The 25,957-nt window shown below is 29.9% G+C and overlaps 2 protein-coding genes across 2 annotated transcripts; one reads left to right on the forward strand and one right to left on the reverse strand.

The window, feature by feature from the left end:
* Positions 1-3,141: 3,141 nt before the first annotated feature.
* Positions 3,142-8,969, forward strand: LOC7485254 (protein MULTIPOLAR SPINDLE 1). Its single transcript, XM_002309321.4, has 11 exons — positions 3,142-3,239; positions 4,737-4,866; positions 5,004-5,061; positions 5,149-5,295; positions 5,395-5,454; positions 5,723-5,808; positions 5,944-5,998; positions 7,156-7,269; positions 7,530-7,722; positions 8,072-8,142; positions 8,373-8,969. Exons 1-11 carry the CDS (start codon positions 3,142-3,144, stop codon positions 8,555-8,557), a joined length of 1,197 nt encoding a protein of 398 aa, XP_002309357.2. The 3' UTR covers positions 8,558-8,969.
* A 9,766-nt stretch (positions 8,970-18,735) lies between these two features.
* On the reverse strand, positions 18,736-19,415 carry LOC7485253 (UPF0057 membrane protein At4g30660). The gene is made up of 2 exons (XM_002308374.4): positions 19,180-19,415; positions 18,736-19,082 (listed from the first exon to the last, which is right to left on the reverse strand). Exons 1-2 carry the CDS (start codon positions 19,267-19,269, stop codon positions 18,945-18,947), a joined length of 228 nt encoding a protein of 75 aa, XP_002308410.2. The 5' UTR covers positions 19,270-19,415; the 3' UTR covers positions 18,736-18,944.
* Between the last annotated feature and the right edge of the window lie 6,542 nt (positions 19,416-25,957).

Consider the following 25,957-nt stretch of genomic DNA (forward strand, 5'->3'; position numbering starts at 1 on the left):
GCTCATTTTTCATGACATAACCAAACACTGGAAAATGTTTTCCAACTTAGTTTTCATTACACTACCAAACATCAGAAAATAATTCACTTTCCCGGAATTCACTTTCCAAAAAGAAGCTACTTTCCAGCAAACAAACGTTAAAAGGAAAACACTTTCCTGAAAACCGAGCTAAATTTTTCTTTGACTGAAAAGTATTTTCCGTTAACCAATTTTCCTAATAGCAAACAAACACATGAAAGTTTGGAAAATAGTTTTCCGGAAACCATTTTCCAAGAAACAAACGCAACCTAAGTCTTTGGCAGTTTGTTTTTGCATTTTAAAAATGTTTTTGAAAAAAATTGAATTTTTTTTATTTGTTTCAAATTAATATGTTTTTGGTGTTTTTAAATCATTTTGATGCGCTGATATAAATTTTTTTTTTAAAAAATAAAAAATATTATTTTAATATATTTATGAGTAAAAAACATTTTAAAAAACAACTACAATCATATTCTCAGCATATTTGTTTTTATCAAATACACTCTCAAACATGCTTTTTGCCAAATGATCCTTGACTATTTTTATCTGGGGTTGGCTACGAGAAGGCAAATTCCATTTTGCCAAACGAATCTCAACGATGACAGGGGTGATGTAAAATAAATACAAAATTTGTATTCTGGAGAATATTTTGAATTATCTAAATCTTTTTCACATTTCCATATCTGAAATAATCTTTTATTCTTCGAATTATTTTTACCTAAATTATAGTTTGGGTAATTGAATTACCAGAATTTTTACCCATGATTCTATTAATTTTTTAACCTAAAATTCCATTGAGAAAATTTCAATTAAGTAGATAAAATCAGGGTAAAGAAAAGTTTTGACCATGCAAAACTGGATTTAAGAAAAATTACAAGCCCATTAGTTATAAAAATTATAAATAAACACTGAATTTTTTTCATTTACCTTAATTATTCAAAATAAATTTCAATGATTCTCCACTACTCATTCTTTATTTTTTTTAATTATTATTTGCATTTATTTATTAAAATAATCAAGTAATTTGAGTTTTTTTTTTAAAAAAAAATAGTGCTTGTACGTGGATGATAGTAAGGGCTGTGTAACGAGGCTATTACAATTTACAAGGCTATTGTGTTCCAAAGAGTGTTTTTTTAAAAACTTTTGTTTAAAATTATTATTTTATATTTTTAAATTGTTTTTATGTGTTAATTTTAAAAATAATTTTTTAAAAATAAAAAAATATATTATTTTAATAAATTCTCAAATAAAAATTACTTTACAAAACAAATCTTGCATACTAAAAAACATTTCCTTCGACCTTTACTTTTGATGGCTACGATCCGGTATGGAGAGTGATTCTCTTGATAGGGACTAAAATCAATGATATGACGTAAAAGAGTATTCAGAAGAGGATGTCCATTTAATTTCAAAGATACTGTAAGGATTAGACTGACAATGATTCCACGCGAATGCTTGTCCTAAGAACTTGTCCATTCATAGCTTACAATTTTTTTATCATAATTTGTTAAATTATTTTTTATTTTAAACAATATTAAATTAATATTTTAAAATATTTATTTTATAAATTTTGATGTGTTGATATCTAAAATAAATAAATATAACAAATATTATTTTGATATATTTTTAATTAAAATATTTTTTTAAAATATCATACACTATATTACAAAATACTAACTTACTTGTAATGTCAGCTTCTTTTAATATCTAAAGGTGTGATTGGCATTGCTGCCAAACCATCCTTTTATAAAAAATTATTTTTTTATTTAAATTATTTTTTGTTTTTAGATTGTTTTGATGTAAAAAAATATTAAAAAGTTATTACAACGTTTTGAACTGCAACTACAACCACACTCACAAATAGGCTTTGAGTCATTTTTTCTAGATTGTGTGGTGTGTGGTGTTAATGAAAAAAATTGATTAATTCACCAAATTTAGATTTTAACTAGTTCATTTTCCCGCGCTCCACCACACAAACCAAATCATTTTTAAAAAAACATTAAGAGCATAGGGGTTTTCTTGCAATATTGTTAAACCCGGGCAACAAGATAAATCTTTAAATCCTTTAACTTGGATCTTTGCCTAGCACGAGCTTCTAATTAAACTATATAAGAGTTAACTCGAAAGAATTTGATTTATTTAATAGGTTTAAAGGAAATCTGGATGATCGTTTTTTATTTTAAAAAACTAATGTTAAAGAATAAAATCAGGAAAAAAATAAGTAGGAAAAAAATAAAAGAGAACGTCGAGTCAAGTAAGCTTTTCAAACCCGTGATTTGGGTTATTAGATCGAAAATGCTATACATGGAAAAGCTGTAAAACTCAATTCGCAGTAAATCTAACATTAAATGATGAATCATCACTATTATTATTATAATTATTTCTATTTTCATCGTTATTATTATCATTGTTACTACTATCACCATTATTAGAGTTATCACCATTACTACTACTACTATTATTATTACCTTCACTACCACTATTACTATCAATAAAAATTTATCATTACCACCATTTTTAATATTATCATAACTATCATTATCATTAGTATTATTAATAATATTTTTAGTATCATCATTATCATCATTATTGAAATAAAAAATTATAAATTTGATTTGAAGGATAAAATTAAAAACCATAAAAACTTTGACAAAAAAAGAAATGAAACAAATAAGAAATCAAAAGAAAAGGGACCAAATTAAAATAAATATTATTACTATTGAAAAAAAATCATAAATTTGATTTGAATGATAAAATTTAAAACTATAAAAACTTTGACAAAAGAGCCAAGAAAAAAAAAGAAATCAAAAGTAGAAGGATCAAATTGAAAAACATCATATACACATATTAGAATTGAAGGACTAAATTAAAAATAAATAAAACTTTAATAAAAGAGAAAATGACTGAAATAAAAAATCAAAACTAAAATGATGGATTCTGAAACACCAAAAAAAATTAGGGATGAATTTAGTTTTTAGGGGGGTAAGAGAGAGAAACGAAGGGAAAAAAGAGAGAAAAGATCATTAGCAATAAACCAACCATTTTTAGATGATATGCACCATCTATAAAGAAAGAGGACACGACAAAAAATAAAATGACACAGCATAAACATAATTTTTATCCATGGGAGACGCCGCCCGTGCCACAAAAAATGCACAGTGCCTCCCTCTCACTGGCGCGTGTTGTGCCAAGAACTTTTTCAATAAAAAAACAATTAAATGGTAAATTACATGATCATCCTTGAGAAACCCAACGATTATAAAATAAATCAATATGAAAATACAAATATACCCCTATGACAATGACTTAAATTTTTTAACTCTAAGGTTAAATTTGTAATTTTAATGTATATTAAAATATGAAATGCCCGAAAAGACCCTTGACCAGAGTTAAATGATTTTTTTTCTTTTAAGGGTAGCAAAGTCATTTTACTGTGCATAAACATGATAAAAAAATAATAAAACTCCTAAACGATTATCAAAATGACAAATTGACCAAAGAAAAATACCATTTTACTCCTAAAAAGACAACATTCTAATAGATTTTTCAAGGGCCAAATCATCATTTCACCAATAAAATTCACAATAAAAAAGATATATCTACAGTAAAGATGCTATGTATTTTAGCTTTTCTTTTAATAAGAGTCCACATTAAATTTTGAGTAGTTATTAATTGATTTGATAAATCAAAATGTGAAATGCCCGAAAAGACTTTTATCAGAGTTAAATAAATTTTTGTTTTTAAGGGCAGCAAAGTTATTTTATTGTGCATAAACGTGATAAAAAAATAATAAAACTCCTAAATAATTATCAAATGACAAATTGACCAAAGAAAGATATTATTTTACTTCTAAAAAGACAACATTCTGATAGTTTTTTCTAGGGGTGAGCAAAAAAATCAAAAAAACCGAACCGAGCCCAAATCAGAAAAAAACCGAGCTAAACCAAGCAAAACTGAAAAAACCGAGCCAAACCAAGCCAAAACTGGTTTGAACTGGTTTTTTTCTAAAAAACCAAACCGAACCGAATCAAAACCGGTCGGTTTGAACCAATTTTTGTTTTTGTTTTTTTTTTAAATTCGGTTTGGTTATTTTTTTGATAAAAACTGAACCGAATAAAAAATGATCACTCCTAGTTTTTTCAAGGGTGAAATCATCGTTTCACCATTAAAATTCATGATAAACAAAGATGTATCACAAAAACACAACGTGCTTTAACTTTTTTTTTTAATATGAGTTCACATTAAATTTTAAGAAATTATTAATTGATTTGATATATTATTTATGATAATAAATTCAAGTAAGAACTTGATTTTGATTGATAAATTTATTATATGTGTCTTTATTTAATAAACTAGATTTTTGATTGATACATTAATGGACGTGTCTTTATTTTGTTTGATTTATAATTTTAAACTAATTCATGTAATAATGTTTTTTCTAAATTCTCTCCAGAAATTCTATTCAAGATTCCAAATTTTGTCAAATGCAAAACAAATCATAAAAAAACATTATATTTTATTTTTTTCTTATGAAAAATAACACGAAACAAACCGCTATATAAGCTTCCGCCTCCTATAAATTGAGCAAACTCAACTACAGAGCCGGAGATTCTCCCGCGTTAAGGAATTTTCAAAATACTTCAGAAAGAATGGCCTCTAGCGAACCAGCAACGGACACCAAAACGGCATCATCACCAACAGATGACCAGTCACTGAAGCTCGCCGTTGCAATTTCACTTCTCCGATCAAAACTTCTCCAAAAACAGCCTCCCCCTCCTCCCCCTCCCCCCTCCCCCTCCTCCTAGCAATCCTCCTTCAGAATCCGACGCTCTTCGCTGGAAACGAAAGGTTTTTTCATCATCTCTATTCTCTGTTTGGTTCACTATAAAATGCAGCCGTTTAAGTCAAAATGAATGCGATTAGGTTTTGAGAAAACAAACAGAGTATAATTGCTCCACTGTTGATTTCTATGTTTTTCTTGAAAGGCTAAAGAGCGAAAACAAGAACTTCTTCGACTGAGAGAAGATCTCAGGGAAGCCGAAGGTTCTAGAATATATTTCTCTCTCTCTTTCGGTTTAGGTTCTTGAATTTTTTCATGTTTCTGATTTTTTTTTCTATTTTGTGTTCTAGATGCTTCACAGTGTGATTTGTTTCCTCAAACTGCGTTATGCAAATGCTATTTCTTCGATAATTTGGGGAAATTAAGCCCTAAGCCAGTCGGAGACGGCTCCGATCGCAGATTTAACGATATTCTTCGCCGTCGATTTCTTAGACAAGGTCTCGTTATGATTGACATACGATTTTCACTCTTAGGTTATTAATTAGTTTCACCAATCAATTAATTCAATAACTTAATTGGATTTTTGAATTTTGCAGTGCGGATAAAAGAAAGAAGGAAGAGAATAAATAATTCAAATATAAAAATACGCTTTTCAGGTAATTGGGCTTATATTGATCTTTTTTTTTACCTCAAATTAGTGGCGTTTTGATTCAAATGTGCTTAATTGAGTTAAGTCATGTTTATTGCTTTCCTTGTTGTTTATCCTTATGATATTTTCTTCTTTTATTTGTTGCTTAATTTACTTAGATATTCGGAAATTTATAAAAAGAGAAAAATTCAAGTACTTTAGAGCAATGTGGGTGCACATTTAGACCTTTTCTTGTTACATTAATAATGGATGTTTTATTTATTATAAAATGGCAGATATATACAGCAAAAATGAAGCAGAGCAACTTAGGGCCGCCGTTGATTTTCTTGTGGAGCTTTGTGACACTACTTCGCCTGGAAGAGTGAATTACTTACTATTGTTCGGTGCTTTTATTTTGTTTTGTTTTTTTAATATTCTCACACTAACCATAAGACAACCATGTTACTTGGTTGAGTTATCTTTCAGGTTTTGATTCTACATCTGTTAAATTTTGCAGGTAGAGGAGGCTAATTTTGCTAACTGGTCACACCAAGCTGCAGACTTCATTTTAGGTAATCACAGAGTACTTTTAGATCCCATTCCACAAGAAAGTATTAAAAATAATCACAATCAGCATTAGCATCTATTTCGACAGAGTAGTGTTTAATCTCCATGAAATAGCGTTTTCTTGAATTTATAAGTACCTTGAATGGCATATTTATGGCTTTTAAATGCTTTTTGATTAGTATTTTTTATTTTCTTCACATGAGTATTTGTAATTTTTTGACACTGAGATCAAGAGAGATTTCTTTTCTTTTCATCGTCCTGACCTTTGATACATGTGGAATAAGCTTAAAACATCTTCAGTTGACTTTTTTTTGTTGTTATTTTAGGAAGTCACAAAACCTGCATATTAGTTCATAGATGATTACTCCATGGAAGTTATATGATTGATCTAGTAAAATATGATAAGTGCAAGGATTTGGGAGGCAAGAACAATGAGAGGAATTTATAGACACCTTTCTGTTTATTTGGAACAAATATGTTGGTATATTAAGATGATTCAAATCCGATTTGAATAAGTGTGGAGTGTCCCAATCAGCGTTCTAATGAATTTGAACAGAATTCGACTCAGTTTGCCAGGCAGACCTCCAGATTTGTTATCATATTCAAGAGATTTATTTGGAATTTTGTTTTAGGATTTGGTGTTTGCTCTATTGCAAGTGAAGGAATTGTGATGGCAAATGAATCTACCATCTGTTCCTTATTTCAGGAAGGAGTTGGGTGCAATCCCATTGCTGCTGTTATATTGTGTAGATTGGTGATTTTGCTTTTAACTTTCACTAAGGAAAAAAATGTGCAAACTGATTGGACATAATGCAGATGCAGATAGAAAGGGAAGTATTCTCGCTGTCTATGCTATAATAGGTATAACACACCTCTAGGATTATAAGATATAACCTGAACTATTTAATGTTCTCAACCTAGTTAAACCTCATAAATTAAATTGAATGTGTCGATGCCATGAAACATGATGGTATTCTGGCTATATCCTGTATGAACTCATGCAAGCAGTTAGAAAAAGTAACATAGGATGAGGGGAGGAAGAGGTTGGATTTGTCGTAGGCAGTAGTAGCTGTCATATCTACCCGCAATCACCACTTCTGCTAATTTTTTCCCCTGTTTCTTACGCTATTTTCAGTTTTAATCTTCTCCCTTTCTCTTGTAGCATCATTGAGGAACCTGTTATCAATAGGAAATAACATGGAGCTCATTGAAGGAATTGTCAGTCGCTTAATTGTGCGTTTAGTTAAAAGGATGTGTTCCCCTTCACATGGAGATGGTAAGCATTTGGCTGCTTTTGGAACTTAAGATGTATTAAATCTTAGTAAATACACATGATATTTAAACAGCAGGAACTTTGATCTTTTTTCAACCTCTCTCTTTTATTTGAACTAAACTCTTGATTTCTTTGCTAACAAAATTGTAAGAACACAATGTTTTGGTCTGTTCCAATGAGTGATGCTATAGGTTGTTTTATATTATTGTAGTTTTGGCTTGTTAATGAGTTCTTCCTGTTAATATCTTGATATGCTGTTACAGAGTCACGTCAAACTGACACTGACACCCAGTTCTATATTCAACAATTGATCCGCAAGCTTGGATGTGAACCTCACATTGGGCAGCGAGCAATACTTTCAGTTTCTCAGAGAATTTCCATGGTAGCAGAAAATTTGTTATTCTTGGATCCATTCGATGAGGCCTTTTCAAACATGCATGAGTGCTTGTTCATAATGTAAGTAATCTATGGTAAGATTCACAATCATGATCATCAATTCCATCCCTAAACCTAACCGTTTTTTCAAAACTAAGTCCATTGAAAGGCCAAAGCCTGTTAATTTGAGCTTGGAAACGGCATATTATTATGAGATTCTAATCCGTGCATAATTTCTACTGGCTCTACTTATCCATTATGTCTTATCATCAGACATGTCTTTGAGGATATGCGATCTCATTTTGAGTCGTACTTTCATTACTATGGAAATGCCACATTGGTTCTTCCATATAGAACTCAGATGCAAGTATAAGTTGGTTTTATTTATCCTATGATTACCATTATTATTTTAACTTTTTGTGGATGACAGGATCCAGCTTATTGAGTTTTTGATATCAGACTACTTGTTAACTTGGTCGAGGGACGAGGGCTTTGACCATGGTATGTATCCTTACAGCACTGGTGTCTGTTGATTAAACTTTCCTGTTCATTTCGCACTCTGGTTTCATGCTAGGTTTTTTACAATTAATATTTCTCTGAAGCTGGATCTGAATTTAATATATTCTCAGCATTGAACATTGTTAGTATACTCCTCTTTATTGGGTTCAAGATCAAACTTTATAAGCAGGCATCAGAAACCATACACATGACATCCGATAGTTTCATTGCAGTGCTGTTTGAAGAGTGGGTGACCTCAGTTCTCCATGCTCGTAAAGCATTAGAACTTCTTGAGAGCAGAAATGGGCTTTATGTTTTGTACATGGATCGAGTCACAGGTGAACTGGCTAAACATGTGGGCCAGGTTTCATCATTTCAGAAACTCAGCCAAGATATTCTTGACAATCTATTCTGCTGACGAAAGCGTGAATTATTCAAGATATTCTTTAAGGAGTATGCTTAACAACAGACTAGGAAGCCCTTTGCCTATCTAAGATCCAAATAAAGCCGACTTATGGAAGCATTGTATTTGAACAGATAGATGGAAAGATTTTATGCAATTAAGAATTATCTTCCACTTTCGGCGCTTTAGTAGTTTATTGACATTGCATCACTGCCTGGAAGTCAATATTTCGAGTCTAGTCTGCTTAGGTAATCAGGGCATTTCACCCTATGAATTTTATTAGTCGGGGTATCCTGTAGAAACTTCGAAGCTAGGGCTTAGGATAAAGAGGGGTCTTAGCTTAATTTATCTCCTGACATGTGATCTATGACTGTTCTGCCTTTTCTGATCATGAAATCAAACGTAGTAAAATCATGCTCTTCCATGTTCCCTCTTCGTCCCGGAAAGTGGTCCCTTATTTAGGGTGTGTTTCTAGTTGTTGGGAAATTATTTTTAAAATTATTTTTTGTATTTATTTATTATTAGAAAAGTTGATCAATAAAAAATACTTTTCAGTTAAAGAAAAATTTAGCTTGGTTTTTAGAAAAGTATTTTTCTTTTATTTTGGACGGAAAACACTTTCTGAAAGTAGTGAAAAATTTAGAAATGTTATATTATTTACTGATTATATCAAATTTGGTCCTCAAACTTTTAATTACTATATATATATATATATATTATTTTTAATATTTGTTTCTTAATTTCATCTCTTATAATTTAATTTTTATATTAACTTTGGTCCTTATTTTTATAATTGTTATTTGCTTTTTTCTTATCATTTTTTAATTAAAATTTTTTATCTATCAAATTTGGTCCTTATTCTTTTGATTGTTACTTATTTTATTTGAAATAATTTATGAAATGTTAATTATTATTATTTTAATTTCTTCATCTTTCATCTTTCAATTTTTTTTATTTTTTAGATTTAATCTCTATTATTTTGATTATTATTTATTTTATTTGAGATAATTTATGAAATTATATTTTTTTTAATTTCATTCTCATTCAACTTTTTAATTTGTAAGATTTGTTCTTTATTATTTTAATAAACTTAAAAAAAATAAAACATTAATAAGTTATTTTTCAATTTATTTTCTATGACATAACTAAATACTGAAAAGAATTTTCTAATTTATTTTATATTACCTTATTAAATATCATAAAATAATTTACTTTTTTAAAATTTATTTTTTCAAAATTTATTTTTTTTAAAAAAATTATTATCCATCAAGCAAAACAAACGGCATCATCTTTTTTTTTTTGTTTGGTAATCCGGGGTATCCGGGCCAGCTTACACGCACCACAATTAATTTCTGGATCCACTGAACACCCTGTAAGCCTAATAAACATGTAAAATACCATGAAAATAACAATCGTACACGCTGAGATTCAAACCCAAATAACAAAGATAAAAAACCCTTACCTCTGCAGCTCGGACACAAGCCTCGGTACAAACGGCATCATCCTTGCTTCTCTTAGTAATGGTATCGACCTGCTAGGCTGTTGTCGGTATCTTTCCACCGGCATCCACGTGTAGTGGCGCTTTACAGGTCGGCAGAAGCTAATCCGATTGTCATAATAGTCACATTGGGCCCACCTCAACCACCAAAACTTGTTAATTACTGAAGGAGGAGATATTTTAAAGACCATCCTCCATAATATCTCCTCCTGAATTACATAGTTCGTGTTGGTCCCTCGAGCAACAGATATCATAGCTACTTTTGCTCAGAAGACATGACTCAAATGAGACATGCATTCGCTCTCCTGCTCTTCAGCCTCCTCTTGCTATCTCAATCCCTTCCAGGTTCAGCTGTCGGCAGGCAATTGGATAAAGCTCTTACCAAGTCCCAGCTGCCTGCTCTTACCAAGTCCCAGCTGCCTGAGGGAAGACAAAATGACGTGATCAGTTCATTGCAGGCTCGGAAGTTAGGAGTTTACATCAGAAAAAAGGCTCGTGTTTATCCACGCTCTGGTCGCAAATCATCTGCTATCCGAACCCAAGTTCCTTCCAGCCATGTGATTGGTTCTGTTTTTGCCTTCCTCAGTTTCTTCCTGCTCTAGATCTTGGTATGGTTAATCGGTCCAATCTGTTGAAGTTATCCTCATATCGAGTGGCTTTACACCAAGTAGTGCTTTACCATCTTTGAAAAAAGATGTCTATTTTTTTATGTTTGCGTGTGCCTTGTGTTTTATTTAGCAGATCGTCTAGACAACTCGAAAGTATTTGCATAGACAGAGAAAGTTGGTAGTAATAGGGAGTTGCTTTTAACTAATACCTGTGCTGCCATCTTCTTCAACCATGCAGTGAATGCATGTGTTTTCACATCTGATGTCCATGTGATCTGGGTTCTTGTGTTAAACAACGTGACAATGTTGTTAAGAAAATAAAATATTAGCCTATGTTTTGCGTATCAGGTTTAGCGGATTGCCTTTCAGCTTTGGCTAACCACCTTTTATTTATTTATTTATTTATTATTAGCAGTATATGATATTAATGCTAGCATGGGGCCTGGTATTAATACTTATCTTCTTGTTTTGGACAAATATATTTGAAAGTCAAGCGGTCAGGTATCCTCAAAGAGGCAATTACTCTGACGTAGTGGGTAGCCATATTCTCAAGTTATTAAATAAAGAAGAATATATTAAAAACATCATTTTAATATAATATCCTCAAAAGGGAAATGGAGGCATCTAATTCAAAAGATAAATGCACTATCCACCAGCATCTGCCCGCAATTGATATCCTAATTAATCTTTTAGGCATCTAAAAAGAATAAATGAAAAAGGAAAATTCAAAACGAAAATGATTTAAAAAAAAAACATTTAGCACTTTCCGACACTGCCTGCAAATCCGTCGAACAGGTTCTTACACTTCTTTCATATTATGCATGTGAAATTACTTTCTCCTCAATTCAACAAAGCCAAAATCAAGCACAAATGATGATCATATTGCAAAATACAAATTAATTATGCTTGCAGATGAATTGCATCAAGAAGTAAGTTTCCAAGGACATGCAAAATGAGTTTATGGTGGTGGAGATCTCCTTCGTCCTCGTACAGGCCACCGAAATGGGGTAAGCTCTTTACTGTTGAGACCCTCTTCCATCTTCTCCACCTTATCCGGACATGTTACAGTGTGTGTGTGTCTAGCGTTATATATTAATTAAGATTCTAGTGCTAGTAGTAACCATTGATAAAAAAAAAAACTTTTGTTAGACTAATTAATTAGATTACCTATTAAATTCGTTAGTTAGAACCATAGTTATGAAATCTGGCTCGACGAGTTGACTTGGAATCTTGGCCGGGTTTCAAATCACAAAAACTCGGACTTGCAATTGGCCTGGTCAAATAAGAGCGACCTGTCAGGTCAACCCGAAACCCAGGTGACCAGACGTAACTCAGGTGAGACCAAATTTTTTTTACATTTTTTTAAATAAATATGAAAAATATAAAATTAATTTATGAATAATTAGCTACATATATTGTTTTTTTTTAATAGCTTATATCTACATGAATTGTTCATTAACTTTTCAATGTAGGATAACTATATATAACTTACATCCATATGAATTGTTTCTTAACTTTGTATTGTAGGATAAAGATACTACACTTCATTTTTTTTTATATAGTTTACATCCACATGTATTGTTTCTTAATTTTTTGATGTGAAATAACTATATATGGCTACATTCACATGGATTATTTTTTAATTTTTCTATGTGAGATAACTATATAACACTTGACATTTCTCTTTTATAGCCAATTCCACATGAATTATTTCTTAATTTTTTTTATGTGGGATAATTATATATAACATATATCCACATGAATTATTTTTCAAATTTTTGATGGGGGTAAGTATACTACACTTCACATTTTCTTTTTATAACCTATATCTATATGAATTGTTTATTAACTTTTCAATTTGAGATAACTATACTATATTTCATATTTTTTTATAGTCTACATTTACATGCATTGTTTCAAGACTTTTTCATGTTGGATATTAAAACCTCAAACATATTTTTTTGTCTATTTTCCTGGGTTAACCCAGGTCAACTTGTGTGCCCCAAGAATTGACCCCTTGGCCGGGTCAACCCTCAAGTTAGGTTTAATAACTATGATTATAATTCTTATTAGATTATGATAGTTAGAGTTTGTAATCTCCCTATAAATATAAAAAGCCAATGTATTCAGGATTTTAAGAGAGTGTTGAAAATAATGTGTCGAATATCAATGAACAAGAACTTGGAAGGTTAAATATTTAGTGTTTTTAACAATTAGTATAAGAGTTGTGCGTTAATTGATATTAGAGCCCATCAGTCCCAAATTATTGCTTGTTATGTGCTGCAATCCCAAGTTATTTTGTTTGTTGTGCTGCTAAATAACCATGGCTAGAAGAGTTTACATAACAAAACGTGTTTAGGTAAGGGGGGATAAAGAGATTTTCTTTGGGAGAGAAATGTTTAGGAGATGATGATAAAAGACATGCAGAGATGGACTATAGAATTGAAAAGAGGTGTTCAATAACTTGTGATAGAAGACATGTGGAGATAAATTTCAAAATTAACCCGTCAATTGATGGAAGTGAGGAGCCTAAAATATTGTTAAAAGAGTGATCATGAATCCATGATTAGTTTTAAAAACTCGTTTCAGAAGCATTAGCAGAGGAGATAACTTATTCACTAGGATAAATATTGTGGAGATTTTAGAGATCACATTTATGGTGAGATAGATATGGATTGATGTTTTACACCAATTTATAATGATTATTTTGTTGATAATAATGATGATGATATCATAAACAATAACAGTAATAGTAATGATGATATCATTAATGGTGTACTTGTTGATAAAATAAAGGTTGAGTGCAAAGAAAACATGAAAGGTGCTCAAGAAAAAAATTATTGATATAAACTATATTGATCCTTTTAATTACAAGATTAATGTATCATAAAGGTAGATGTGCTCAAGGGTTATGTGGATACAATAATTATTAGTGAAGAAAATTTGAGGTTTGAAATTCATTACTTTAAAAGCCAATAGAAGATAAATAATTTGCCAATTATTGTTTCTTATATAAATTTTAAAATGAAGGGACTAAAATTGATGTCTAAAATTATTATACACTTGAAGAAAAGAAATAAAAAGGGATAAGAAGTCTTTATTGAACATCCACAAGATCAAGGTAAGACCGATTTGAAATTGATGATGAGTTTTTTTCAATCCAAAAGAACTCATGCATGAGATTTTTTCTAATACATAGCTTTATATTATTAGGCATAATGCTTGATCAAACCATTGAATTGAGCTAAAATTTTACTAAAAGATTCTAGAGACCCTGTTTCCTATAGGGTTTAAAGTTCTCAACAATCAAAGATTAGGAAGGCTTTTCGATAATGCTTAGAAGTTATTTTTCAAGATTTGTTATATTTTTCTAGTTGATTAAGGATTATTTTTTCTATTTGGATTTGAACTCTTTATTATTATTTTCAACTTTATTTAGGACTTTTTTTCCTAGTTTGTTTATGAATTTTATTGTTTTTCCTTTATATTTAGGTTTTCTTGTTGGTTCAAGAAAGTTTTTAATTTTATTTAAGGACTTGTAAACCTTTTAAAGAGGTAGACTACTTGAAGATAAAATATCCAATAATAAAATTTTAAATTGCATTTTTTGTGTGATCCCTATTCAGTATAATTTTATATTCTTGTGCTTGTTATCTTTCTTATGTTGCTTACATCTATGTCAATTGATATAAGAGCTCTGCGTTAGTTTGATATTCAACATTCTTTACACATACTCTTAATTTTGAAAGATATGATATCAAGCTTTTTTTAATTTTTCTTCTTGGTTTGATTTATTTCTTGCACATTCACTGACTCTAGAACTTTGTTTTCGACAGCATCTTAAGCATTAATATACTTAAAGAAAGATTGAACATGAACATTGAGCAATCTATAAATTCTATATTAGAACCCATCATTTTAATTGAATGGCTATGATACTAATTGTTGGAAACACTAAATCAAAACTTTGATACCAATTGTTAGGAGCACCAAGCACATAAAAATTGGTTAATCAGATGAAAGCTAATGGAGAAAAGATGACATATCTCCTAATTATGGAGAAAAATATTTGAAGACTAACACTTTATTTTGAGTACATGGTAGCGGCTATTGAAGAATCAAAAGATTTGAGTGGGATGTCAAATGGTGAATTGTAAGGTTTATTAGCAGCTTATAAACATCGCTCAAATTCAAAGAATTTTACGGTAGCCATTGAAGAAGAATTTCAATATCAGTTAAACATGATAACCAGGGAGGAAATATTAAACAAGATTGAGCACTGCCAATGTGGTCAAAGTTGCAGAGGTAGAAGAAATAACAGATTTGATTAGCGACAAGGATACAATGTAGGCACAAATAATAGAGGTGGATGAGATTCAAATGAGCATGGCAAGTGATGGATTCAATTCTAAAAATTCCAGAAGTAAGGTCACTATAAAAAGATTGTAAGTCTTATATTCAATGTCATTACTGCAAAAGGTTTGGTCATTATTAATATAAGTGCCAACTTAAAAACTCGAATAATGAGAAGGTACATGTAAAATTTATGGATATTAATAAAGATGCATCCAAGACTTTGTTTTTTTCAAGTCGTAATATAGAAAAGAAAGAGAAAATATCTTTAGAAGAGGCTTGTTATATGAACAAGAAAAATCAATTATGGTATTTAGACACTATCATGACTTAAAAACTAGAATTTATAGCCGAGGAAGACAAATTAAAAAAAATAATAAGGAAAAATCTGAAACTGAATGAGAGTTGATTGATGAAAAAAAAAAAGCTAAGGAAGGAAGTTAAACGTGTAGCTATGGAAAGAGAAGTTGTTTTTAGATTGCTTAAAGATAAATGTGATAACCTTAAACTAAAAAAGAAAACAATACAAGATTAATATAAGCAAGATGTTGAGTCATTTAATCGCGAGCATAAGGATTTCATTAATAAGATGGAGAAATAAAGCTCTAAATGGTTCGAAAGGACTCAAAAGAAACATGTAGACTTTTTGTTGGGCATTAAGATTAGAAAAAAGAACTAGAGAGAAGTATTGATAAAATGTATGAAGATATAGAAAGCTATTTATTGAATAAAGAGAAATCGTTTGAGCTAGAAAAAAGAAGCTTGCTTCAACATAATGCTTCTTTTAGAGAAAAAAAAAGTAGAAAAAGAGTTGGAACAAGTTGCTTTAGATATAAAGAAACTTAATGATGAGAAAAAGTAGAAACCTATGGAAAATTCACCACAACTAATAAATAATCAAACCCTACTTGTAACATCAGTAAATAATAGTCAAAGACCACAACATGTTAGAAAAAGACCTACATGGATGAGTAATTATGAGGTAACTAGAATCGATCAATTTGATGATTAACTAACTCATTTTGCTCTATTATCAAATTGTAATCCTATAACTTTTAAAGATACTATAAAATAAATAAAGTGGCAAAAAATTATAGCCGATAAAATTAATGTCATTGAGAAAAACAACATGTGAGAATTTACAAATTTTTCAAAAGAATAACAAGTTATTGATATAAAATGGATGTTTAAGACAAAATTAAAGAAAAATCCTTCATTATTAAACTAAGTGATTAAGAACATCTATTTAAGGGAGGCTTGTTAGATATTACTTGGAATTTTAGTGCAAGTAGGAATCTTGATATTAAAGGATTTGTGTTAGACTAATTAATCAGAATTTCTTATTAGATTATGATAGTTAGAGATTGTAATATTCCTCTCAAAAGGCCAATGTATTCATAATTTTTTTAAAAAAGTGCTAAAAGAATGTGTTGAATATCAATGAATAAGACGATGAGAGATTAAATACTTGAACGTTGTGTCTCTCTAGCTAAAATTTTAAGGGAAATCAAGGGTTTTGGATCTACCCATTTTTTGTCAACTGAAAGATGCTTACTTGTTGAATTTTTTGTTCTTCAACGTCCAATTAATCAATCATATATTTTTATTTTCATATCGAGTAATTTGAATAAATACACTTGGACTTCTATCAATCATATATATATTAATAAAAAATAAAAAGGAAAATAGTTAGAAAATAAAATTGAAGCCATCAACGTCGCCAACACAATCCCTATTAGTCCTTAATTTCTAGGTATAATCCTTCATTAACTCTTCAAGCACAATGATTTATAGGCAATGACCCAACCTTTATTAACTCTTTATTTGCTGGAATCGGATGCCAAATGCTGCTAAGAAGGGCTATAATTGTCGTCCATCTTGAACGACACTCATCCATGGCAAGATCAGGTGCCAGTACCCTGGAGAGGACGTGGACTTGGTGTCGGTAATTTTGACAAGGAAGGATATACAAATGTTGGAGTTATCTTATTAATTAATTAGCAGAAAATCTTCTTTCTTTTTGTTTGGATAGAAAAAAATATGAAAGGTAATAAGTATTAAATATCATTAGTGTGTTTTAGTTAGAGGCGAGGTGAGGAGAGGGTATTAAGTGATAAATTAGGTTGAAAGGATTTATTTGTTAAAAAGGATAGAATTTATTTTTTAGAAAAAATAAAGTTAGAATAATAAATTAAAATAAAAAAGAAATTATAAAGTTATTTAGTTCCCCCTCCATTGCCGGGGTGAGACTTGAAGGAGAATGAAGATGGAAAATATTTTCCTGAACAAGATGTTATTAATCCTCTCTTCTCCATTAAAAATAATCTTCCCCAACAAAATTAAAATACCATTAACCCTTCCCTTCCTCTCCAATCACTTATTTCCCAAACAAATTGTAAGGAAACAAGTAATCTGCTCAAGTCTAAACAACTTGTTGGGGATGGCCAACAATTTATCATATTATATCATCCTGTTGCTCTCTCTTTACTCTCAGCCATTTATGTCAGCGAGAGTAGCAGCTGATCTTCTACCTATCTATCTATCATATTGATTGATGTATTAGAGAGACCAAGTTCCTACGAGGGAAGAAAAGATTCACCAGCTCTATCGATTATCAAATCCCTGTACCTTTGTGAAGGACATCACATGGAATAGCTTACACGGGAAATGGGAAAGGTAGAAACTCAGATTCAAAATAAAAGTTCATGAGCGGAATGGGGTCAGGGGTGGAGACTGACTGCCAAGGAGCGTAGCAGCTCGACCAGAGGGAAAGGTTAGTAGGTAAGATCTGAGTATACAACTATCAATAGATAGGGGAAACAGCCCAAGAGGGTGTATCAAAAAGGACAGCACCGAGGGAGTCTAGCTTGCATCTCTTTGTAGTGAATTCCTCTTTTGATTCAAGGAGAGCAGCATGCTTCAAAGCCCATCTAGACAAGACTAGATAAATAAAGGAGCAGAGAAAATGAAAAGGTTTTGCCCGTATTACCAAGAAAATGTTTCAAAGAGATCTCAGATCATATGATATGATTATTTCATTACAGAATTGGGAAAAAACAACCTTGCTCGCACCTGAAAAACTCAAGCAGAACCTATCTCATGATTTTGTTATTGTTATTCCGCAACCTAACACAGGGTTATGGAGAAGCATGAAGAACGAGAGAAGAGGCATGAGGTTGCCGCAGCACAGCAATACAGAAATCCAACATTGGATTAACTACTACAAGAAAACTTTCCTAGGCAAGAACTCAAGGTGATCTTATAGATCATTCAATAAATTTTCTTCTAAACAAATATGATATGCTCTGATTGCCTGCTAAATGGCTTCATTCCAGTTAACTAACCATTCTCTCTCTAGCCCAACCCATAAAGAAGACTCAACAATCTTATTTTCCAGGGCTCCCAGTTCAGGCAACTCATTCTTCGCAACAATTTATGCCTCTAAACCTGAACTAAAATCCATGAACATGGGCTGCGGATTAATAAAAATGTCTAACATGTGAATGAAAGAAACCAGGGAAGAAGAACTTCATGGCTAGAGATATGAACAACTGAATCCAAATCGGAAAGTAGACTGCTCATATCGATCAAAAAAATAAGTAAACAGCAAACCGCAAATCCCTGTTACAACCTACTCTGTTTGTCTGAAGATGGCTAAAATACTTAACAATCAAAAAGTCTGAAGAGAAGGCTATTTTGCGAGATTGAGAAAATTAAGATGCTAAGAGGTGAGAAGCCAGTAAAAAGTATAATCATGAACACTCAATAAACAAACTATCTCTGATGCAATCAATCGAAAACCCACAACACCAAATCACAAGAAAAAAACATTTGGAAAATTAAGAGCATTTCCATTAAAAGAAACCTAGTTTAAACACAACATACAAATTCCATTCAGGAAATGGCGTTCTACAAAACGAAAGGGACTAGTTACCGTTCACTGCTACGCCGGGGCATAAAGAGGACGCCTGTACTCATCAAAATACTCATTGCGATCGATAAACACAATAGCATAGAGAGCATAAATTATTCCAGGAACGTAGCCTAAAATAGTCAGTAACAAGCAAATGCAAAATTCCACCTGCAGATATAATAATAATAATAAAATAGTCATCAACAACATTAAATTTCTTGGATCTAAAAAGAATACAACAGAGAAGAGAAAGGGAGAGGCGTACACTGCAGCAGCCATGCCTGAAGCAAACACCGAGAGGAGGGAGCAAGATGGCGATGAGGATTTCGCAGCAGATCTCACAACGACTTGGCATTTTCTCTCGCTACAAAGGCTGATGATACAACTGCAAGATTAAAATCCAAAAGTATTTATGGTTCTTAATGGAGAAGAAAACAAACATGGGACCTCGTATTAAATTGGGTATTCAAGGACGGTGGATCACTAATTAATTAAAGGACAACTATTTTCTATATATATAGATTAGTCTTATATATTATGTCTAACATGTTATTCATAAGAGATCCATATCTCAATGCATCATGTGTTCTTTTAATTTTATAAAGATTTTATGTGTTTTAAGATTATGTTAAACATCAAATATTTTAATCTTGAAAATATATTTTATTTGGATTTAGTGTTATAAAAAGTGTAAAAAATCTTATTTTCTTTTGATCAAATATTAACCGTCTTGATCTAATCAAAGTTTCTTAATACTTATTTTTATTTTAATTTTATTGTAGTTTATATTAAACCTGAGTGCATTAGATTCATGTATATATAAACCATTCATATAATTACTGGATTCATAAAAACATCATTATTATAAAAAAAACAACATTTGTCCTCAATAATAAATATAAATCCATTTAATACTAAATAAAATGGAAACAATATCTTAAAATACTGAACAAAATAACAATTATAAAGTTATAGTATTAACCTATTAGGCAAAACAAAATAACTAGTTCATACAACTAATGCGACAACATTTGCTTCTTTACTACGTTATAATTCTACTTTGTCTTCAACTAATCTTCTATTTTTTTTAGTTCATATATGCAATTACAAATGTTAAAACCATATTCGATATCCAATACCCAAGAACTACAATGCAAAGTAGTGAGATAGTTTTTCAATTATAAACATATCTAAAGTAGAAGCTTCATTAAACTTCTTTACCTTTATAGTTGTAAGGTATTCCTTGTAATTCCTCCTCTAATGTTCTTCCTTGCCACAATAATAACAAATGTCTTTGTCTTTCTTGATGCCCCTAATAGGTTTGTTTACTTTAGAGACATCACTCTTATTCTTCTTATCCTTCTTCTTAGACATTTTAGAAGACTGAAGTAGAGGGACTGTGCTTTTTTTTTTAAAGACCCCTTCAACAGTCTTAAGCATATTAAGCAATTCTGACAATGTACTATCCAACTTGTTCATGTGATGGTTCATAATGAATTGTGAAAAGCTTTGGGGTAATGACTGCAAGATCAAGTCAACATTTAACTCATGGTCCATGAAAAAAACCAATTGGCCCAATCAATATAGCCAATCATTTTCAAAACATGGATGTTCATTGAAGAACTCTTTGTCATCTTCCAACAGAACAATTCCTTAGAGGTCTCATACCTTTTAGTTCTACTGGCCTTATCAAACAATTATTTGAGATGCATAATCATAGTATGAGTATCAATATTCTCACGTTGTCTTTGTAGTTCATGTGACATACTGACTAACATCACACATGCAGTCTGTTGATTGTCATTAATATGACGCTGATGTTCATTCCTAACTTTTTCTTCAACATCCTAACAGGGGCATTTAGAATTGGATTTTCTAGAATATACCTTTTTTCTTGCTTTAGATCAATTCTCACATTTCGATGTCAATCCAAGTAATTTGGTCTAGTCAATTTGTTAGCATCAAGTATGTTTTGTAGTAATATATTACTACTCATTTTGATCTACCAACCTATTTATATAAAGATAGAGAGTATTAGTTCCATGCATATATATTTAAATTTCAAATTTAGATAAGGTCTTCAATTTTAATTTGGTATCTCAATATTTTTTTGCAAATTAATAGCTCTTCCTATTAATTTGAAAAATCTCGTTTAGATATTTCTAGTGGGCAAGGATTCCATTTAATTTATCCAACCTCGAGTGACTCAACAAATCAAAATAAATTAAATTAGGTAGATAACATAATTTATTAATCACATCTTTATGTGACTCCTAAATCAGTTAGGTAACAACTCTTTGTTTAAACATATCTTATATGTTTCACTTAACATATGCCTCTAATCTCATATGATCATGAGTGACTCATTTAAATCATATATGTTAGTTTAGTAAAATCTAATTTTACAGCATTAAATATATTTGAGTAACAGTAACCTTGAGTGACTCAATAAGTTATTCATGAATAAAACTCTGGTTTTATGCATATAAAATTAAAGGGTAACTATTCATGTTCTCAACATGTACTTAATATATTAACGAGGGATTATTATCAATTAATTAGGTCTCATACATAACATGACATAACAAATATACATTTCATACATAACAATTTATATATAAACATATACCCCTAGCATGTCATTTTAATTGGGTGATTATGAACATATCTAAGCTAATTTCCTCAATCCATTAAATGAAATTAGATGGTCAAATCTTAGGTAGTTGTAGAAAGTCTTCATAAGTCTATTACTTGCATAATTAACTCAATCAAGTCCTTGCTTTTTCTAAGTTTAAAAATATAATCTTTGTATTAGTTATATTCTAGTACTTAATTTTTAAAATATATTTAATCAAGTAATACTTAATTAAATCATCTCAGTTTAATTTCTAACTAATGGTTCTTAATGTGTGTGACTCATTTGGTTCCTAATATGTTAGTCTAAATATAAATTATAATTCTAATTAAATAGAATTAAATAAAATAAACAATTGATTAATTTTTATTTGGAGATCATGTGCATCATCTAGAAACGTGTCATGATCTTTAAAATATTAGAAATGTTATTAGTGATTTGACTTAACCTTTTAGTGACCGATTTCTCAGTGTAATTAATATCATTTCATCAATAATGTTCCAATTTAACATTAAAGCATGAAGTATGTCTGCCATGTAAAATCATGTTTGTTATCTACATAATAGTCATTAATCATTTGAATAAGATTTGAAACTTTTTTTAAATCTCATTCCACATTGACCAATGATTTCTCATTTTAGGCCCCGTTTGTTTGCTGGAAAATAGTTCCCTTTTGGAAAGTGAATTATTTTTCGATGATTGGTAGTGTAATGGAAAATAAGTTGGAAAACATTTTTCAGTGTTTGGTTATGTCATGAAAAATAAACTGGAAAATAACTTATTAATATTTTATTTTTTTCAAGTTTATTAAAATAATGAGGAACAAATCTTATAAATTAAAAAGTTGAATGAGAATGAAATTGAAAAAAAATATAATTTCATAAATTATCTCAAATAAAATAAATAATAATCAAAATAATAGAGATCAAATCTAAAAATAAAAAAAATTGAAAGATGAAATAAGTAACAATCAAAAGAATGAGGACCAAATTTGATAGATAAAAAATTTCAATTAAAAAATGATAAGGGAAAAGCAAATAACAATTATAAAAATGAGGACCAAAGTTAATATAAAAATTAAATTCTAAGGGATGAAATTGAAAAATAAATATTCAAAACAAAATATATATATCAATCAAAAGTTTGAGGATCAAATTTGATATAATCAGCAAATAATATGACATTTCTAAATTTTTCACAACTTTCGAAAAGTGTTTTCCGCCCAAAATAAAAGGAAAACACTTTCTTAGAAACCAAGCCAAATTTTCCTTTGACCGGAAAGTGTTTTTCGTTTACCAACTTTTTTAATGGCAAACAAACACAGGAAAGTTTGGAAAGTGGTTTCCCGGAAAGTCCTGTGTTTGGAAAGTGGTTTCCCAGAAATCACTTTCCGGGAAACAAACGCACCCTAAATATTATTTGAGAAAAGATGAAATATTTTTTCTAATTCACCTAAGGTGATAAATCCTCTCTAGATCACTCACGTATCTTCATATAGTTCATGTTATACCCAATGTTTGTTCCTTCGTTACCTCAATTAAAATAACATGTAACAGGATCAAAGCATAACATTCTCTATATAAGATAACTTAGTGATCTCAAGTCTAAGAATCACTTACACAACCGTCACGTGAATTTTTCCATAGACATAGGTGATTTCTCCATATGAAATTCTTATGCGAGTCAGTTCGGTGTACATGTCTTATGATAAGCACCTACATAATAGTTTTAGATATCTCTTATACCTCAGTTTATAAGAACAATTGCTTCCTTTTATAAAAGAAAGAACATAATATATATTAGTTTCTACATATCTAATGAATATCCAGTATCTAAGAGAGTACCAACCAAGAATATTTTAGTAACAATACTTTGTTACAATGTGAATCCCATAATTATTACAACTTTATAATTTTCTTAACAAAATATTTTTGTCCCATGAACTTTATCTTTACTCTAGATCATAAATCAAATATTAGATTCATTAATATAATATTATATAAGTATTAAAGATAAATTAAACCTTTATTAATAATAAATATATATTGACTCAAATATAAAAATGCCACGTGTAACTAATCAATTGACTACATAGTATATTAAATTAACAAATAGGGTTTAGAATTTAGGTATTTTCACCTTCTTCTCTCATATATCTTTTCCTTCTTCTTTACTTTATTTTTCTTGCTTTCATACATCTTTTTCCCCACTAACTTATTAATTATAAGAGAGTCCTCCTCACAATCAAGATAACTCATTTTACATATATACCAACTACTTTTCTTACCTTTAATCAATTTTCATCTAGCATTATGAAATTGGTCACTTCATCCTAAAAGTTGCATGAACTCATCAATATTAAAATTATCTTCACATTATTCATCTCCCTCGTCATAAAATTATGTAATGAATGATTTATTATTGTATTAATTTATCTCTATTAATCAACTATTTCATTAACATGAATCCATTAATATTAGAACCAACTAAATATTAGTGTATAGATTTTTAATAGTAACAAGATCAAGCTTTCAATCTATCATTTTTAATTATGTTTTTTTTTATATTTATATATATTAGTCAACTTACCTATACTTTGTCACGGGTTAGATGAAAAGTTAGTTTTTAACATTAAAAAAAAAAGAATATACAAGTGTTGTCATTTTTTATATTAAAAAATATTTTAATTGTCAAATGAAAGTTTGATGTTTGTATTTAATAAAATAAATTAATAATTATATGCACAAATAAATTTTAAAAGAGTTGTTAACGATAATAAAAAACTAAATCAAGAAACTAGAAGATATATACAAATTAAGATATCTGATCTCGAGCCACAAAGAGCTATGCAATTTTTATCATTCAATCATGTTAATGGATTACTAAATTGACTCTCTATAAACTATAGGTATATGGCCCATCCTATCGAGTGGTTGACTTGGTCCAAGATTTTTTGAGAGGAATAAAAACTTAAAACGAAGTTGTTTTGAAAAAAATAAAGATTAAAGCTTATGTTAATGGATTACTAAGTTGATTCTCTATAAATTATATGTATATGATCCATCCCATCCCGAGATGGATCCAGTCTAGGTTTTTTTAAAAAAATTAACAAAATTTTTACTTTTTTCAATAGAAAAAAAAAAGTGAGTGGATCTTAAGTGATGATATATGAATTCCAAGCATGTATCTTGTCATTATTAGTCTGGTTTGCAACCTAGTTAAAAGAATTAGCCTAACTTGATAAGTTAACTTAGTAATTCATTGACCTAAAGCTTGATCTCCTTTTTTTTCAAAACAACTTTGTTTTAAAGGTTTGTTTTTAAAAAAGCTTGGACGGGATCGTTACCAGGATGTGATGGATCATATATACATATGGTCCACAGAGAATCAACTTAGCAATCCACTGACACGAACTTTGATCATTTTTTTTCAAAACAACTTCGTTTTAATTTTTTTTTCTTTTAAATAAGCTTGGACCAGGTCGACCTTGAGATAGGATGGGTGATATGCCTATAATTTATAGAGAGTCAATTTAGTAATCCATTGACATAATTGAATGATAAAAATCGCACAGCTCTTCGTGGCTCGAGATCAGATATCTTAATTTGCATATATCTTCCAATTTCTTGATTTAGTTTTTTATTTTCGTTAACAACTCTTTTAAAAATATTGAAACGATAATGTTTTTTACTGACCCTAATTAGCCCGTCAAACCTGGTCATGAGCTCGGTTGTCTAATAACTTTATTTTTTTTAAATCTATTTTTATTTAATTATAGAACAATAAAATAGATATGTACAATAAACTGATCAAATAAAATTTAAGGAAAACACGAAAAAAAACCATGTAGGGTTATACAAAGTGAGTGGTTGCTAGTAATAGAACAAAAGAATGCTTTAATCTCATTCAAAAATAAAATAAATGCTAAATAATATTTGATAAAATAGACCCCAAATATATTTTATTATTTAATAAAATAATATTTAAAATATATTTTTATTCAATTTATCTTAATGAATCTCAATTAAAATCAAAGACGTTAACGACTCTTGCTTGGTCTAGGTTTTAAATTGAACCAGATTAGAGTTAACCTCATGTAACCCAGTCGGCCAAGTGAGTCTAGGCGTGACCTAGTCAACCCATATATAACTTGATTTGACTAATTTGTTTTTCAAGTTGTCGATGTTCAACTTTTTTTAAATATTGAGTTTTGGATCAACTTGAGTTAACCCGATCAACTCGAGTTAACCCAATGAACCTGATAAAACACCCAACTTAGGTCATGGGCTCATTGGGTAAAAAAATTTGTTTTTTTTAAATCTAATTTCTTTATATAATTATAAAATATTCAAAATAAGCATGCGTAGGAAAGTGATCAAATATTTGTTTTTAAAATGAAAATATATTA

The sequence above is a fragment of the Populus trichocarpa genome, chromosome 6 (assembly GCF_000002775.5).
Source record: "Populus trichocarpa isolate Nisqually-1 chromosome 6, P.trichocarpa_v4.1, whole genome shotgun sequence".
Classification (NCBI taxonomy): Eukaryota; Viridiplantae; Streptophyta; class Magnoliopsida; order Malpighiales; family Salicaceae; genus Populus; species Populus trichocarpa.